The sequence below is a fragment of the Haemaphysalis longicornis genome, unplaced genomic scaffold (assembly GCF_048455015.1).
Source record: "Haemaphysalis longicornis isolate Haplotype H1 unplaced genomic scaffold, Haemaphysalis longicornis Haplotype H1 scaffold_7, whole genome shotgun sequence".
Taxonomy (NCBI): Eukaryota; Metazoa; Arthropoda; class Arachnida; order Ixodida; family Ixodidae; genus Haemaphysalis; species Haemaphysalis longicornis.
Genome location: NW_027526422.1, coordinates 56,125,173 through 56,141,000, shown reverse-complemented (window position 1 = coordinate 56,141,000; position 15,828 = coordinate 56,125,173). Strand labels below are relative to the sequence as shown.

The 15,828-nt window shown below is 47.4% G+C and overlaps 1 protein-coding gene across 2 annotated transcripts; it reads left to right on the top strand.

Annotated features, from left to right (window-relative positions):
• The first annotated feature begins 3,427 nt into the window (after positions 1-3,427).
• On the top strand, positions 3,428-15,277 carry LOC144145696 (glutathione S-transferase-like). 2 transcript variants are annotated; one of them, XM_077677372.1, is made up of 4 exons: positions 3,428-3,724; positions 8,949-9,115; positions 11,553-11,825; positions 14,311-15,277. In XM_077677372.1, exons 3-4 carry the CDS (start codon positions 11,560-11,562, stop codon positions 14,711-14,713), a joined length of 669 nt encoding a protein of 222 aa, XP_077533498.1. In that variant the 5' UTR covers positions 3,428-3,724; positions 8,949-9,115; positions 11,553-11,559; the 3' UTR covers positions 14,714-15,277. The 2 variants fall into 2 exon arrangements, with proteins under 2 accessions (XP_077533498.1, XP_077533496.1); XM_077677370.1 differs by lacking the exon at positions 8,949-9,115 and having other exon boundaries at positions 3,431-3,724.
• The last annotated feature ends 551 nt before the right edge of the window (positions 15,278-15,828 follow it).

The window sequence follows — 15,828 nt, the reverse complement described above, 5'->3', positions numbered from 1 at the left end:
CATAGTGTGGACCCCCAGCCACACTTCCCTCCCTGGGAACGAGGTGGCACACGCCACCGCCCGAGCTCTCCTTCACGGGGCATTCCCAGAAGAGGCCAACAATGCAGCCAGTATTACAAACTCCCTTACGCCCCTCTTCCAAACCTACACTGACATCCTCTACCACTACAGAGCAACCCGACGCACCTTTCCCCCTCCTCACCCTTCCCTTTCTACCACTGACGCCCGCATTTGGCGCCGACTTCAAACCAACACTTATTACAGCCATCTCCACCACATATCCCCTACTAACTACTCACTTAACTGCCCCCAATGCGATGAGCCTAACACCACCGCTCATCTCGTCTGGACGTGCCCCACCAACCCTCCACCACGCAGATCCCCTACCCTTGAGCAGTGGGAGTGCGCGTTGCAGAGCTGCCAGCTCAAAAACCAGGAGGCCCTGATCTCTCGGCCGGGATGGCAGCCGCGGCACGCGGCCTACCGGAAAGGATGGCCGCCCACAGCTCCTAACTCTTTTTCTCCCCTACCCCGTCCCTGTCGTTTCAATAAACGTTTTCTCTGTCTCTCTCTCTAAACCTCCCTTCTAAATGATAATCTGTTCGTGATACCGACAACGCCATCTATGCTGATGAAATCATCCTCTGGTGCTCCACCGAGTATTCATTCTGAACAATAGCGGGAAACGAATTTACCTATATCACTGCTTTTACCCTTTTACCGCACTCATGTATACGCCTGCATCTTGAAAATGGAGAACCCAGTGTAAGCCGTCATCATCACCACACCCACCTCCCCATCACAACACCAACACCACCATCATCAGCGTCATCTTCGTCGTCGTTATCGTCTTCAGTATATTTATGCTACCCATGAGATACACATCCCGTATAATATAGTGTGGTGAATCTCAAGTCGTATGAGCCCGTCGGTCGAACCGAATGAAGAAAACCGCTTCGGTTCGGGTTTCAATTTGGATGACTTCAATTTATTTCGGTTCATTCACTGTTCAATAGTCCAGATTTCAAGATTTTATTTTGCCCAGTTTGAGTTGGTAGGACTGAGGAAAAAAGCTGAGTGCGCAGCTTGACGGGTCCCCTGCCTTCGCAGGGCAAGGCGGCAACATGGGCAAGCGATAATGCGGCTAATTAATTAGCATAACGGTCTGCGAACCAGTTACATTAGCACAAATTGATAACACCGAAGAAAAAAATGTGGCCGGTGATTACGATACTCCCTATAGCGAAACGTGTGCGTAGCTAAACTGAGTTTTAGGGAGCGAACGCACATCATCGCTAAGGCAGCACTCACTCGTGGGTTCTCTCGACGGCAGCGATGGTGAGCCTCTGCGTAGGCGGTTCGAAGTGCGTATCAGGAAGGGACAGCGAACTGCGTCTTAGGAAGTGAACGCACATCATCGTCACACACACGCCTCCCCCTCACCTTTTCGCCAAGCGTCGCACAGACCAGCGTCTCGTGCGGGCACAGCATACTGTCCTCCCCCGAGACCTTTCGCCACATTTTCCTCCTCAGTTTTCTTTCTGTCGTCGTTCGCTCGGTTACGACGCTGTCGCCGTGGCCGTGCCCGTGCCTGTCGACATCGCCACCGCCAAACGGCAGTAGCTGCGGCCAAAGTGCTCCGCACTAAAATTAAACCCAGCTCCACCCAGTGTGAAATCTGCTGACACAGCGCAGCTGTGTTTCTATTGTGTCTGCTCGTACGTCAACGAGCGTTTGCCCGAGAACGGCAGCGCCATCACTGCGCAAATTCTACCGTTCGCGCAAAGGAATCAGCAGCTAAACGTCAGCTGAGGTCGGTCCCCTCTCCCTTCCTTAGCGGGAAGGAGAGGTACCCGGTCTGCGAGACTACTGCGCCATCTATCGGTGGGTCTGGGAACCGGTTTCTGCGAGGCCGCCTGCGGGTCTGGGAACGTGCCCCTGCCCTTGCGTGACGCACGACCTTCAGCAGACGGACGAAAAGGGTCGGCAACAGCTCCGCTGTTAAAAGATGAAATTATCGGGTTTAACGTCAGCCGACCGCGTAAGGAGAATCCGCAAAGCAATAGCGCTGACCATGGACTTTTAGAGCTGCTGTTCACTCCCCTCAAAGAAACTTTCTGTAAAACGTTTAGTTTGAAATATGCCTTTTAAATGCCAAATAATTTGTAACGGAAAGATGGTTTCCGGCGACCGAAATTGCAGTGAGCTATGAACTTCCCGAATAAAGCAAAATTGTACGTTGTCTTTATGGTCTCTTGAAGAAGGAAGCCGTGGATGGGTTCAGAAAACGTAACCAGGTCGGCGTAATTCAATTGATTGCATTCTCATCACTTGTGCGCCCTCATTCCTTCAGAATTGCTTTTAAATTGGGAGCGTTGTTGAGCATTAAACGAAGCTCAAGAAAACGGCAACTCAACATTGCGCAAGCTGGCGCGATGCATCCCCAATTTGCTCATTGCTTGATGAGAACCGCTCGGACATATGAGCCGAAGTTTTTCTTCGCAGCTTTCTGTCCATTATCGCGATAAACTGAGAATTCGCTAGTCTCGTCCCGAATAAACTGTAAAAAGTGGTAGTCGTGATGACTTGTTACTACGAACCACGCAACTGTACAAATTGAGAAAAAGTAATATGCCCTGCAAGTACGAACTACGAACCTAGAAAAGCTCGCGCTGTATCACTAGCGCGAAAATGAGCCTCCAGTTGCTTCAGACACTACTTACGCATCCACGGCGACACCCTAAATATGAACGATCGACAACGCCCAGCCCAGACTTTTACCGGGACAAAAGTGACTCCGCTCTTAAGCCGTCGCCGTCAATTTTCACACACAGTAAACCAGTAAAACCCGTTATAACGAAATCGCTTCATTCGGTTTCACGGTTCCCGCTGCACTGAATAAAGAGCAAATCGATTTCGCTTTTAACCAAGCGTCATTTATAGCAAACCCAACTGGAAGGTTAACGGCCAGTGTTAACCTTCAAACTGGCCAATTTGAAGGTTAAAGCTGATTGTTAACCTTCCCTGTTTACACTGATGCAATATAATTCATTTTTGTCATTTATAGTTCTATGTTTTGTTATTTTTGGAATTTTGCGACACCAATGTAACATCCTTACCCAATGTAATACCCTCCCCAGAGGGCTTAAAGGGTTTTTGCGAAATAAATAGATAAAATTATAAATTTCCTGTATCTAGGACTTTGTGCTAACGAAGGCTTGCTGTACTAGAATTAAAACTCTAAAGGTAGTTCGACGTGCTCCGCAAGGCGACAAAAATGAACGTTTATCACAGCTCCTATCTCGTGAACCTCTGCTGAAGCGGCCCACGTAACGGCTGTGTAATCACCGGCCCCCTTTCGCGCCCGGACAGTAGGGAGGCAAATACGGCATGCCTCGTCACGCGGCGCTCTGGGCCGCCTTTCCTCAATGCGTTCCTCCCCTCGTTCGGCTCAATAGAGCGGCCCTTTGCGGGTGTGTATCCGCGAGCGGCCTCCACTCGTGTCGTCGTCGTCGTTGCGTTGGCGCACCACCGCACCCGCCCCTGTCTCTCCGTGAATCACGCAGCCCTGACAGCCAGCCTACGGACAGGAACTCGATTCCGAACTGCGCCGCAGAGCCGCCGAGCTTCGTTCGGACGACCGCCCGGAGCTCACAAATCGCTGCGATTAACCCCGGACACGTCGGCAGAGCCCGCAGCGAGCACGCTTCGCCTTTGGCAGACGGTGAGTGAGTGACAACGCCTCTATTGACGCCGCTTGTCTTTTTGGCGTTATCTGGGGGCTCGCCCGGTCTCTTGAGAGATTTTTTTAGCAGCCGTAAACTCCACAAAGATGTGCAGCTTCGTGCAAAGGCATCGCAATACTCCTCAGTCAGAGTAATGACGACGATGGTTGAATTTTAATGGCGCAAAGCCAGCTGGAGCGTAGAGCGCCAGAACAATGGTTATGTAGGAGCGATGAAGAGTAAAGTTTAAAAAGTAAAGTGTAAATAGTGAAGCGCCAAAACAATGGTTATGTAGGAGCGATGGAGAGTAAAGTTTAAAGAGTAAAGTGTAAAGAGTAAAGAGTAGAGCCCGTAGTCGGAGTAAAGTTTGAGAGAGGGCGTTAAAAATGGTTAAAGACTTTTCTGGGTTCCTGCAGTGCACGCACGCAACGCGCACACTCACGGTGCGCCGCGCGGTGCGGATGTAGTCATGAACAAATGAAACACGATCACGAAAATATAAGCAAGAACACACAAACAATGCGATTTGTTTCCACGCAAGTCAAATTGACGCGTGCCTTAATTGCAATAACAAAATTGAGAAATGTGGCTTTCCAGGCGTACCAATAGCACGCCCTTAGTGGACCACTACGAACAGTATTCTTTTTTTCATTTTTAAGTGTTTTGATTAATATTTTCGTGTTCGCAATTCATTTATCGATGATCGTACCCCCCCCCCCCCTTCTCCCCAACCTACTGCTGCGTGCATCTGGCTGTTGAAGAAACTGAACTGCTTTCAATTAAAACCAAATTCTGTAAAACGTATTCGGCACACTTGCTGGTGTGTTTCGATTAAAAAAGAAAAACTCTGAAGCCCCGTTACTAATCGTGTAGCGAGCGGGCAGAATTTAACGAATCGCGCGTTTTCAGTTCATCCCATGCAAGGTGTACTTATGCGTACGCCGGTTCTGATCCTAGGGTGACGGCATCCTATTTTTACGGTGAGCGGCGGCCCCTGATTATGAGGAGCGATTCTTGGTCCCGACCGTGCCAGCCTGAAGCGCACCTGCAGCAACAGCGGGCCTTATTCCCGCTGAGCAAGATTCCCGCTTGCCGGAGTATAGAAGCGCCAGCGTGCCGTGCTCTTGCAACAATTATGAAGTATTCGCAGCTGTAAACTTATACGCACGAAATAATTCATGACGGAATACGACGTAGGCAACCCAATTGTATCCAGGCCGGTTGGCATAAGGTCGTTGCCTAACTGGGCGAAAATTTGGCGTGACTCGTTTTGTTCGCTCGTCGTGTCTCGCCCGTTTTTCGTCCCGTGATGTTTATGTCGCGTTGTTATACAGTGAGCGCATTCGAACTACAGTAGAATCTCGATAAACGGAAATCGCTTAAACGGAATTGCCGCTTAAACGGAACAGTTGCCTGGAATTTGGTTGGTTTTGTATTCAGACAACCTAAAAAAAACTCTCGGTAATCGGAACTAAAATTTCCGCATCACCGTGTAAACGGAACCAGAAATGGAACTTCTTGTGAAATCCACTGGCATGAAAATCAGCTTTTTACGGTTCCGGCTGTTCCGTTCTTGTTTTGTTTTTTTCTTCCTCCATGCTTTTTTAGCCTCGTCGGCCTCGCAAGTTGCTTTTACCGCAAGTCGGCCTCGCAAGTTTCGTCTCGTAAGTGGTTAGCCGTGTTAGCGCAACGAATGCAACATCGCAGTTTTTGTTCCAGTCCTTCGGTCTCGACTCTAGACGCCGAGGCTACAGGGCTCACCTCCTGTCGCCTCGTTCGTGCCATCGTTGTGCTATTCGTCCTTCATTACCACGTTGCCGTCTTCTAAATTCGGTGGCTCGTAAGCACTCGCGAAGTTGAGGCCTCTGGCCTCCATGAAGATGCAGTTCGAAGGACTCAAACAAAAATAATTGACGCATTTTGTAGTGCACAGCGACTCATTGTTGCCAAATCAGCTTTGTGGATGCTGTGCCTACGCTTTTTGTAGTTTTCTTGCTTTCTGAAAACTATCAGCTACAGTCACTTTCTAGTGGTTAGAGTTCCGTGAAATGCCCTTAGAAGTGTGTACGCACATAAATTTGCACCTTAGAACATCTCTCTCAGTAAACGGAACTCATGTTAAACGGAACTAATTTTTCCGGTCCCTTGAAGTTCCGTTTATCGAGTCTACTGTATTTCCCGACGAGAGATGGGGAACTCTACGAGGGCAACTCACGGGCTGCAGAAATTAACCGAATGGACAACGCAACTGGTTCCCACTTAAGTCTCCATATGGTCAACGCAACAATCCTCACCAAAGAGCCAAAAGGGTCCGAGTAAAGGCTGCAAAGAGGGACGGTGAGGCAACTGGTTGAATCAACGCAACAGGTTGCTGCTATTCTGTGCTGACAAAGGTGGAGGAGGAGGAAAAAGTGTTTATGGTAGCCGACGATAAACAAAAGAAAAGAAAAGAAAAGAAAAGAAAAACATTCCGTGTCGATGTTTGTTTTTTTGCGCGATAAATTAAAAAAAAAGTTTAGAACTGAACTTCTTTTTCGTTGTTGCCATCTTCGCTTCTTTTGTGCCTTTCATCGACTCTTTGGAAATCCCATAATTGGTTGTCATGTCGTAATTTTTTCGAGTTTTGCTGCTGCTTTACTCCGGATCATGGTTATCATCATCACCATCATCATCATTTATTCTTCCTTTACGGGCCCCCTGCGTGGTATTACATAAGGGCAGGGAAAAAATAATACAGACATCGCAAACAATTGTCCTCTAAAAAAAGCAACGAAAAGCAACGACTGAAAAAGACAGTAAAATTACGCGCAGACCAAACAAACGAGAGAGGGGATTGTTTCTTGACCGTAACCCGTAATTATCTTCTCGGAAATCCCATCAGTGGCTGTCACCCGTCCGTATGGTAGAGTTGGATTCCAGCCACGTGAGACAGCGCATTCAACGGCTAACAATTCGTCGACGTCGTAGTAACGGATGCGTAGTAAGCGACACAATGCGTGCCGTTTCTTGCTTCGTCGGCTCTCAATTGTCTGTTTATAAGTATACGTTACGACCCATCGCTACTTGTCGCCTTTCAGTCTCTCTGCTTTGTCCTTCGGGTCTATCCTGGTCTCTGTGTGTGGCCAATTCTGCGGCCCCCCTCTACAAGCAGAGGCACAATGAACCACGGGACCGCCGGAGCGGTGCTTCCCCAATTGCGCCAGAAAGCCCTCGTTAAGAGCGTGTCTCGTTGACACCCCGGGGCTCCGGAAGGTGACGACAACAAAAGGAGTGGCGTGCAAAAAGTACGGAAGGCGGAAGTCATCAGCTCCACGGGAGTCACGCGGCCTTGTATAGTATGCGCTGCAGTCGGACGTTTTGTAGGCTCGCACTTAAAACAATCGCCGGGCATGCGTAGTAAACACATACGAAGTGTGTTGTGATAGAATCTGTTTACTAAGGCAATAGTTAACGACATAAGTAACACCACAGATTTCTAACAACACTGTGGACAACCTGGATTTAGGAAAGACGGCTCAAAGATAAAGCCCATCCATGCCGTCTACCTGGTATTGGAAAAAATTACCCGAGTACAACATATTTACAAGGAATTATGAAATTACGAAAAACCTTTGATTGAGTAGAAACCCCTGCAATGATGGAAGAATTGAGAGAACAGAGAGTCCAGAGGAAACGTACACAAAGCTCTTGGAGGACACATACGATGAATGTGTGGTCGAAATAACCCATATAATAAGAGTGAAAGGCGCTCTATCAGGGAGGACATTAGATGCGGTGACAGTGGATCCCTTCACCGGAACACCAGACCTGATGATTCCACGTGTTTTTAAAACGCACCTGGCACGCGCACGCAGGAAATAAACCGCAATTCCGTCACAGCTATACTGTTACAACCACTCGTGGTGAAGTGGCAATATGCTGCCAAAAGGGGGAAAGCACTTTTCAAGAATTTACTGTCCGCGCGGTGTAGTTGTTGCGAAGGTTAATTTTCACGCGCTTTGGCTCAGTCTGGTCACATCGCCGCGCTCGAAACAAATGCGAGCACAAATTGTTCAGTGTTTGCACTAAACAAAACGGCATGCAAACGTGAAAATATTTCGGTAAATCTCGTTTTGTGGCTACTACTCACATTGTTATATGCGCATGCGCTTATTGATTGATTGATTGATTGATTGATTGATTGATTGATTGATTGATTGATTGATTGATTGATTGATTGATTGATTGATTGATTGATTGATTGATTGATTGATTGATTGATTGATTGATTGATTGATTGATTGATTGATTGATTTGATTGATTGATTGATTGATTGATTGATTGATTGATTGATTGATTGATTGATTGATTGATTGATTGATTGATTGATTGATTGATTGATTGATTGATTGATTGATTGATTGATTGATTGATTGATTGATTGATTGATTGATTGATTGATTGATTGATTGATTGATTGATTGATTGATTGATTGATTGATTGATTGATTGATTGATTGATTGTGAGGTTTAACGACGCACCGACGGTGCGCAGGCGATGAGGCGCGCCTTAGTAGAGAGCTCCGGATATTTTTTAACAGCGGAGGTGTTGTTACCGGCCGTAAGTTCGGGGTTCGTGCGCGCTGAAAACTCCCCGCGAGGAACGTTATCGCATAGGCGTCGCACGGCTGTCGCATTACCCACCCTACAACAGAAAGACACGTTATAGCGGCCACCGTAACACTCGAGAGGAGCGTGCGCATGCGCTCAGTATCGTAAGACAGCCCTTCGCGCGGGCGCTCGCATCGTCGTGCTCATGCGCTCAGTATCGTACCTTGCGCGCAACGTCTTCGCAGTTCTTGGCACGGCCCCGCCGCGGATAGTTCGCATAGCCGGGGAAGAGGCCGCGAACCGAAAGGCAGGGCGTGCGCTACTGAAACTATGAGTCCGTCAATGCACACAAACAACAGTTTCGCGATTCAAGTCTTGCGCATGAGTGCAAGCTTCATAGATTTTTTTTTTTTGGGCCACCAGGGGATCTTTAACGTGCGCCGAAATCCCGGAACACACGGGCGTTTTCGCTTTCTGCTTCCACCAGAAACGCGCATGCGCGAAGTATCTTCCCGTCGCTGACCCACTCATCACAGACCGAAACGAATACGCGTGTTCTGCACTATTGGCGTTAATTTTGCCAATCGTGTTCTGAACCGGAGACAGTTCAAGGAGAAACATTGTCCCTGCAGGGCAGGAAACGTACGTGCACTTCCTTCGATTGTGATTGGATCGCCTCTTCGCAAGACCAACCGACGCCGCTCACACGCAAAGCTCTTCATTCACAACCGCCCCGCGCCTCATTCCCGAAGCAGGTACACCGTGCGCGGGCATCGCATTGCTCTCGGAAGGCCTCCAGGTACGTAGTCCTTGCTCGTGTCGCGTACTTATAGGAGCGGTGCACGTTCCCTTTGAACAACTCGCTCAACCGTCGTGACTGACAAATGAAAAAGCTAGGGACTGAACGTTGCGACCTTTTCTTAAAAAAATTACCTTACTGAGCGACTCATCAGATTAATGATAAATAAACGTATAAAAACGTATACCATCATCACATGTCTTCGGGAACACGTAGCGTAAACGGCTTTAGGGCGTCGGCTTTGTGTGGGTTGTGTGTCCTCCCGAAAGCCACATTGTTTGCCCGTATCTGCATAAGTAACTGACGGCTGCTTGTTCTAATCATACCGCACATCTGATTCGTGGACAGATAGAACAGAAATGTGGGTTAAGTTTTTTTGGCGCTCAAATTACCAGTGCCGAAAAAATAAACTATTTTCTCGCCGTATAAAGTTTCACTCGCCGTATGCAGTTGATGTTGTACGTCGGTGACACAACCTGGATTATCGTTGGTCCTCCATAAACGCGATTGTCATGCATTATCACGAAAGTTTCGACTTCGCAGAAGGCAACAAAAGCCCTTCTGCGTTTTATGAAAGACACAGGTTTAGCTGAGAGACTCTAGTGCCCACAAAGGGACTAAAGTGTGTGCGCGACCCCGCTCCTATCCCCCCCTTTTTCGCCTGCCATCTCTTTTATCCCCTGAACACCCCTTCCCCAGTGCCGAGTAGCAATCAGGGCTCTAAGCCTGGATAACCTCTCGGCCTTTACTTTCGCTTTTCTCCTCCTCTCCTCGAATTACAGGTATAACAGATCGCTACACCGGCTATAAAGGGGGCAGAAATTAGGGTGCCATAATTACTCATCGGGCGCCTAAACATTTTCTTAAGGTCACTACGCTTGCTTTTAAGTGCTTACGCATTTCTACGAGGACGGATCGAGCAAACCCGTCTGTTCGTCTGTAAAACTTGATGTGCCAAACTTTCGGAGCATGCAACGATGTGATTAATTTAATAACAGCCGCTGGGGCCTTCAAGCTTTGATATCAAAGTCATTGTATGGTTCCTAGAAAGATATCTTCCAAGCAATTCGGTTTTTTTCAGTAGTGAAGCCAACTTTAAATGACCTCGGTGCATAGCGTTTTATGGCGATACACGGGGTTTTATGAAGGTATTTAATATGATGCCTTAAGGAATTCCTACTTCTTTATCGAACTGCTTACAAGCCGCATGAAAGAATGCATTCCCAGTTATGCATGTACGTGCTGTGGGGAAGCCGACTTGGGAACCCACGTGGGCGGTTCTGCAAATTTATTTTTGCCGCAATCGCCCGATGCTTCTCCGTCCTTCTCGGCATTCGGGGCACCTCGTCCCACGTTCCTCTAAGTAATGCAGCCCCTCTTTGGGCGACCCGTCGGAATGAGGTCTGCTAGAAAATGCACCCGCGAACGGTTCTTCTTGTTTGTGGATCACTATGCTCAAAGCGGGCTGTAATCGCTACGACATCGCTGCGGCAGAGCTCGAATCTATAGTAGGAGCCACTTTCCTTTTTCCTTCGTTTTTATGCAGAGTATCAGTGTAAAAAGCGTGGCTGAAATTTTTGGTGCTTATAACCTTTTGCAGAGCGCTCCGTGGTTACCTCTAACGTTCACTCCCACTTTTTTTATTGTGCCGATGGTTAATTTTCTTTAGTTTGCTATTATTGCTCTAAACGTACCACTGAAAAGAATATACTTTACTCTTCCCCCTCCACACCCCCCCCCCCCCCAAGAAAAGAAATCATTACAATTGCCCCATGGAAGCAACTACATTAAAATAAAACGATGCCAACATCGTTCTTAGCGTACCAAGCAACCTCCCTTACGTTACTTCCGCATATATTTTCCATCTCGCATTTTGCGGAAGTGTTTAGGTCTGCGCAACAGAGTGGAACCAGCTTTCACCCTCAAACGTTGCAGACCTTGATGCCATCCAACAAACTGTTTGCTGATATGTATTTTCATGTACACCTTGACGTTATGCCCCTCCTGCTTGTGCCCTTAAATGTACCTGCAGTATGTAATAAATAAATAAATAAATAAATAAATAAATAAATAAATAAATAAATAAATAAATAAATAAATAAATAAATAAATAAATAAATAAATAAATAAATAAATAAATAAATAAATAAATAAATAAATAAATAAATAAATAAATAAATAAATAAATAAATAAATAAATAAATAAATAAATAAATAAATAAATAAATAAATAAATAAATAAATAAATAAATAAATAAATAAATAAATAAATAAGCCAACATTGCATTCACCCAATTAATCAATCAATCAATCAGTAGTTTATTGGGGCGCTCAGGAACATCTCGAGGGCCCTTGTGCTGACACAAGAAAAAAGGGGAAGAAGACTTTTTTTTTCAGAATTGTAAACCTCGTGATCGCGTTTGCCCCTATTTCGCAGAACGACGATGGCACCGATCCTGGGATATTGGGACCTGCGAGGTCTGGGTCAGCCAATCCGCAACCTGTTGATCTACAAGGGCGCCGAATTCGAGGACAAGCGATACCGTTTCGGCCCCGCGCCAGAGTTTGATCGCTCCGACTGGCTGAAGGAGAAGTTCTCGCTAGGGCTCAAGTTCCCCAACCTGCCGTACTACATCGACGGGGACGTCCGGCTGAGCCAGAGCTTGGCCATTCTCCGCCACCTGGGCCGGAAGTACGACCTCGGAGCCAAGTGAGGGCCGCTTCTGTGTCGCGAACAATGGGAAATGTTACACGTAATGAGAGGAAAACTCTGCGCAAAGGGGCTGTCCGCAGGAAAGCACTGAAATTGATATAAACGAAGCAGAAATAAGAGCGGGTCGTCGCGCAAAAAAAAAAAAAAAAATCAGAGCCCCTTTTTAAAGAGAAAGATGGTTCAACCGCGAAGCTTTCTCCTATGCAACCTGAATGAAAGTCAAAATCCCAAATCTAGACTGCTTCGACCATGTCGGAAGGCTTTGACGAACACTTTATTAGAGAGTCTGTTCCCAGTGCCGGTTTATCGCCAGCCCTACACTGGCCACCATAAGGACAGTGTTTTGAAGCGTGTCACGCGTATGTGTCTTCCGCCAAATACAAAAACGTTTTTCATTAAGCTGCATGTACACTAACACTCCCAGTGAAAACATGGTTGCGCGAGAAAGGAATGTCTATTCCTTGGTCTGACAATTGCCGCTTACGTAATCAACCTGAAACCATTGATCATGGTTTTGTTTTGTGCCGGGATGCGGTGTTTTTCTGGGACGTTTTTCAAGGAACTGTTAAAAAGGACATGGACACTACCCCATATACAATTCGGTGCCTGCCTTTTCGAGATGCTACGGAAGTGCTTTATGATATATTTATTGTGATTGGATTGTGCAGCTTGTGGAAGTGCCGCAGGACTGACAGGCACGCGGAACCCCCTCGCACAAGTCCATTTTTCGGGTGCGGGCTGCGTTGTTGCGGACCATTTAGGCAGCGTAAAGTGACCCAGCAGAATGGCTGAATCTGTTTTGGCGCGTGCGTCTGCTTGCCGGAGTTTTGCGGACGGCTTATTTCAGCTGCAGTGATGTTCATCTTCATGGATGACTAATAGCTTTTGTAGGCTGTAATAAGTTCAGTTTTTCATGCAGTAAAGAAAAAAATAAGAAGTCGGGCGGACGCAGTCGGGTGGACGTCGGTGTCATAACCCGAGGGAGACAGGTTCTTTTCCTACCATGGGAAGTGTTTTTTTTTTTTAGGCGCCTAATGTTCGTTTGTGGAAACCCATCTTCATGCGCCCTGACATTTTGTAAAGTTGGCTTTCCCACAGTTAGTTTTCGCCTACGGTCGCCATTAGTAAGGCAAAGAAAGCTCCGCTTTTAAAAAATTGCGAACCTAAGGCGCGAATGTAATAGGCCTTATCGCCGTTGGTACAGCTTCTGACGCCCTGATTAGTTGCCCATAGCGTGTCTCAATGTAGAAAAAATGACAACAAATGTCTTAACCATAAACATTCTTCTCGAAATAGAAAAATTCAGTGGGAATGTGGTGCATATAGGCACGACATAGTATACTGTTTCCGAAACTCTTCGTTTCGAAGTTCTTCGTCGAAATAATAACCATGCCGTCCGCACAAAAGTTAGAAGTGGGCCGGCGGTCGCTATATGCACGTGGCGTACGTAGACGTATGGTCGCACTATGTTATCACCAACCATATCGCCCCGTTGCAAAACGAATTTATCATGTCTCCGGGTGTGAACTGCGTGCACATTGGAAGTCGCCCAGCATTATCAGCTTCCTCTCAGCTATCTGTTTTGTAAACAATATATACACTAGAGAGGAATCTGGCGCCAACGTCTATGCGGCTCGCATCAAGACCGTTCGTGTAGTCGTGTACCTCCATGATGGCACCTGTCCGCGTTACTTTCGTTATTGTCTTGGACTAAAACGATTTAGTGGCTGTAAATTCAGACACAATGCTACAAGAACGCTAAAAGGAGTTTTTTTTATTATATCGGTATAAAATAAAGAGCATGCTGCTTTTTAAAGCTAAGGAAAGGAAGTGAAGCGTATTCCTTTTACTGGGAGTCGGTCGGAACGGTTGTCTCCTCTTTATGAAGGAAGGCATGACATTTTAATGCATAGTGAAGAAAGCAAATCCAAGAAAACGCTTAAGAATTCAGATGTAATGCCAACCCCAAGCCAGGAGCTGTTCTCTTCCCATAATTACAGTGTACTAGAAAAGAGAGGTGTGTCCTTCGGGGCCGATTGGGGGGGGGGGGTCCCTTTTGCGATGAAAATTTCTGAGAAACTCTTGTTGTAAGCAGCGCCCCTGATGGCCGCTGCTTACCAATTGGTTCCAGAAGTTTTTTGTTAAATTAATCCTCATTTATTGCCCTAAATAGCCGTATTTCTTTATTTCATGATATGAAGTTTTATTTATAAAACCCGTCAAATAACTGTTTAGTTTGATTTAGAAACTTATAGGTGGCGCTGGCTGCAACAGGAATTCCCTGTAGAACGCCTGCGCTCCATACATTTTTTTTTCATCGCAAAAGGGCTCTCCATTGGTTTTTCCCCCGCACGACACACCTCTACCTTCTAGTACACCGTACCATAATCTCCCATGACAACATGGATTCCCAGGCGCAGTTTCCTCTCTAGTTTAGTCACTAAGGAACTCCGTGCGGTAACTTAGAGCGCAACATCCGCAGCCCGGACGACGAGAGCGAGACGGCGGAACTGGACGTGCTGGAGCAGCAGGCCCGGGACCTGGCCTGGTGGCTCGTGATGACCGCGTACTCGTCCGACTTCGACGAGGCCAAGCGCAGGTACGAGGAGAGCATGGAGGGCACGCTCCGGCTCTGGGACGAGCACCTGCAGGGAAGGCTGTGGGCCTTCGGAGACCGGCTCACCTACGTCGACTTCATGCTGTACGAGGGGCTCGACTGGAACTACGAGTTCAAGCCCGAGGCCTTCGAGCCCTTCCCCGTGCTGATCGCGTACATGAGGCGCTTCGAGGATCTCCCCAACCTCAAGGAGTACTTCGCCTCTGACAAGTACAGCAAGTGGCCCCTCATGGGACCACTGGTCAAGTGGGGACACTTCAAGGAGTAAACGGGGTCCGATAGGCGCTCGCTTGGCCTCTAAACCTTCACATTAGCGTGCGGTGAAAAATTGCATGGCTAAATAATGCGGCTGGAGTAGTAGCCGAGCACACCGACAGTATCAGCTTGCACGTGACAATTTTATATAGCGTGTGTAACCTGTAAGTGAGCGACGCTTAGCTGGCCATTGACGCCCTAAGCCAGAAATATTAACAATCGTTGCTGCAACTAATTAATCTATCAGAGAGAGAAAAAGACACAGTGATGTTGACAACAAGTTTCGAGGTGGCAGTATGTCTTGTATTTGTGTGCTTGTGCGCGATTTACGTTCCTCTCAAATTAGGCATATCACGTACATATACTTCGGGGATATATAACAATATTGAACTCCCCATGTTAGAGCCAGATATGCGGTTTTGACATCTTCAGACAGAAAATAAAAAAAAAAGCGCAACGCTAACTGGCATCTGACGATAACTCTGTGGTCAGAGCTAGGCAGGGTGTCTTGTATTGTTTGCCTCAAAGTGCAATGTCCGATATATTTGCTAATAAAATGGCTTGTTACTCCCAACTACTCCCTGACGCAATTGATTAGTAGGCTTGTACAGTCGCTTTAAGACAGTACTTAAATACTGTCCTACCAGCAGTCAAATGCAATTGCACTTCACTGCTGCAACACTGCGGGAAAAGCAATAACTTGTGTTACGTGACTTCGTAAGAACAAAAAAAATTATCTGCAATCCGCTATGTGAAGTTGGTTGGGCTGCGAAGCTGTAAACGACACCCACAAGGATTACCCATGCGGCGTCGCTTGAATTCACACACGTGGCATCCGCTCGCTGCTACTACCCATCAGGCTCTTCGCCTCCCTGGCTCATTCCTCTCTTGATGTTTCGTGTTAACGGTAGCACCCAGTCGAAGTACGTCGTCGGGCGAATGTCCCCTTGCCCATCTCATGTGGGGCTGCGAAGAACACTGTGCGCGTGACGGAGGCCGCGGCCTCCCACCGGACGTTCGCGACATGATCGGCTCTACGGAGCACGGACTCCAGCTCAGGGCCGTCCAGCGGCTCGAGGCTGCTCTGGCGCGGCAACGGCGAAAGGAGGACCCGCGCTCCCCCCCGGT

What these genes read in the sequence shown, in the direction of transcription:
- LOC144145696 (XM_077677372.1), top strand. Translation starts at nt 11,560, where the DNA reads ATGGCACCGATCCTGGGATATTGGGACCTGCGAGGTCTGGGTCAGCCA. An exon ending in AAGTACGACCTCGGAGCCAA is followed by an intron (nt 11,826 to 14,310) that starts GTGAGGGCCGCT and finishes CAACATCCGCAG; the next exon opens with CCCGGACGACGAGAGCGAGA.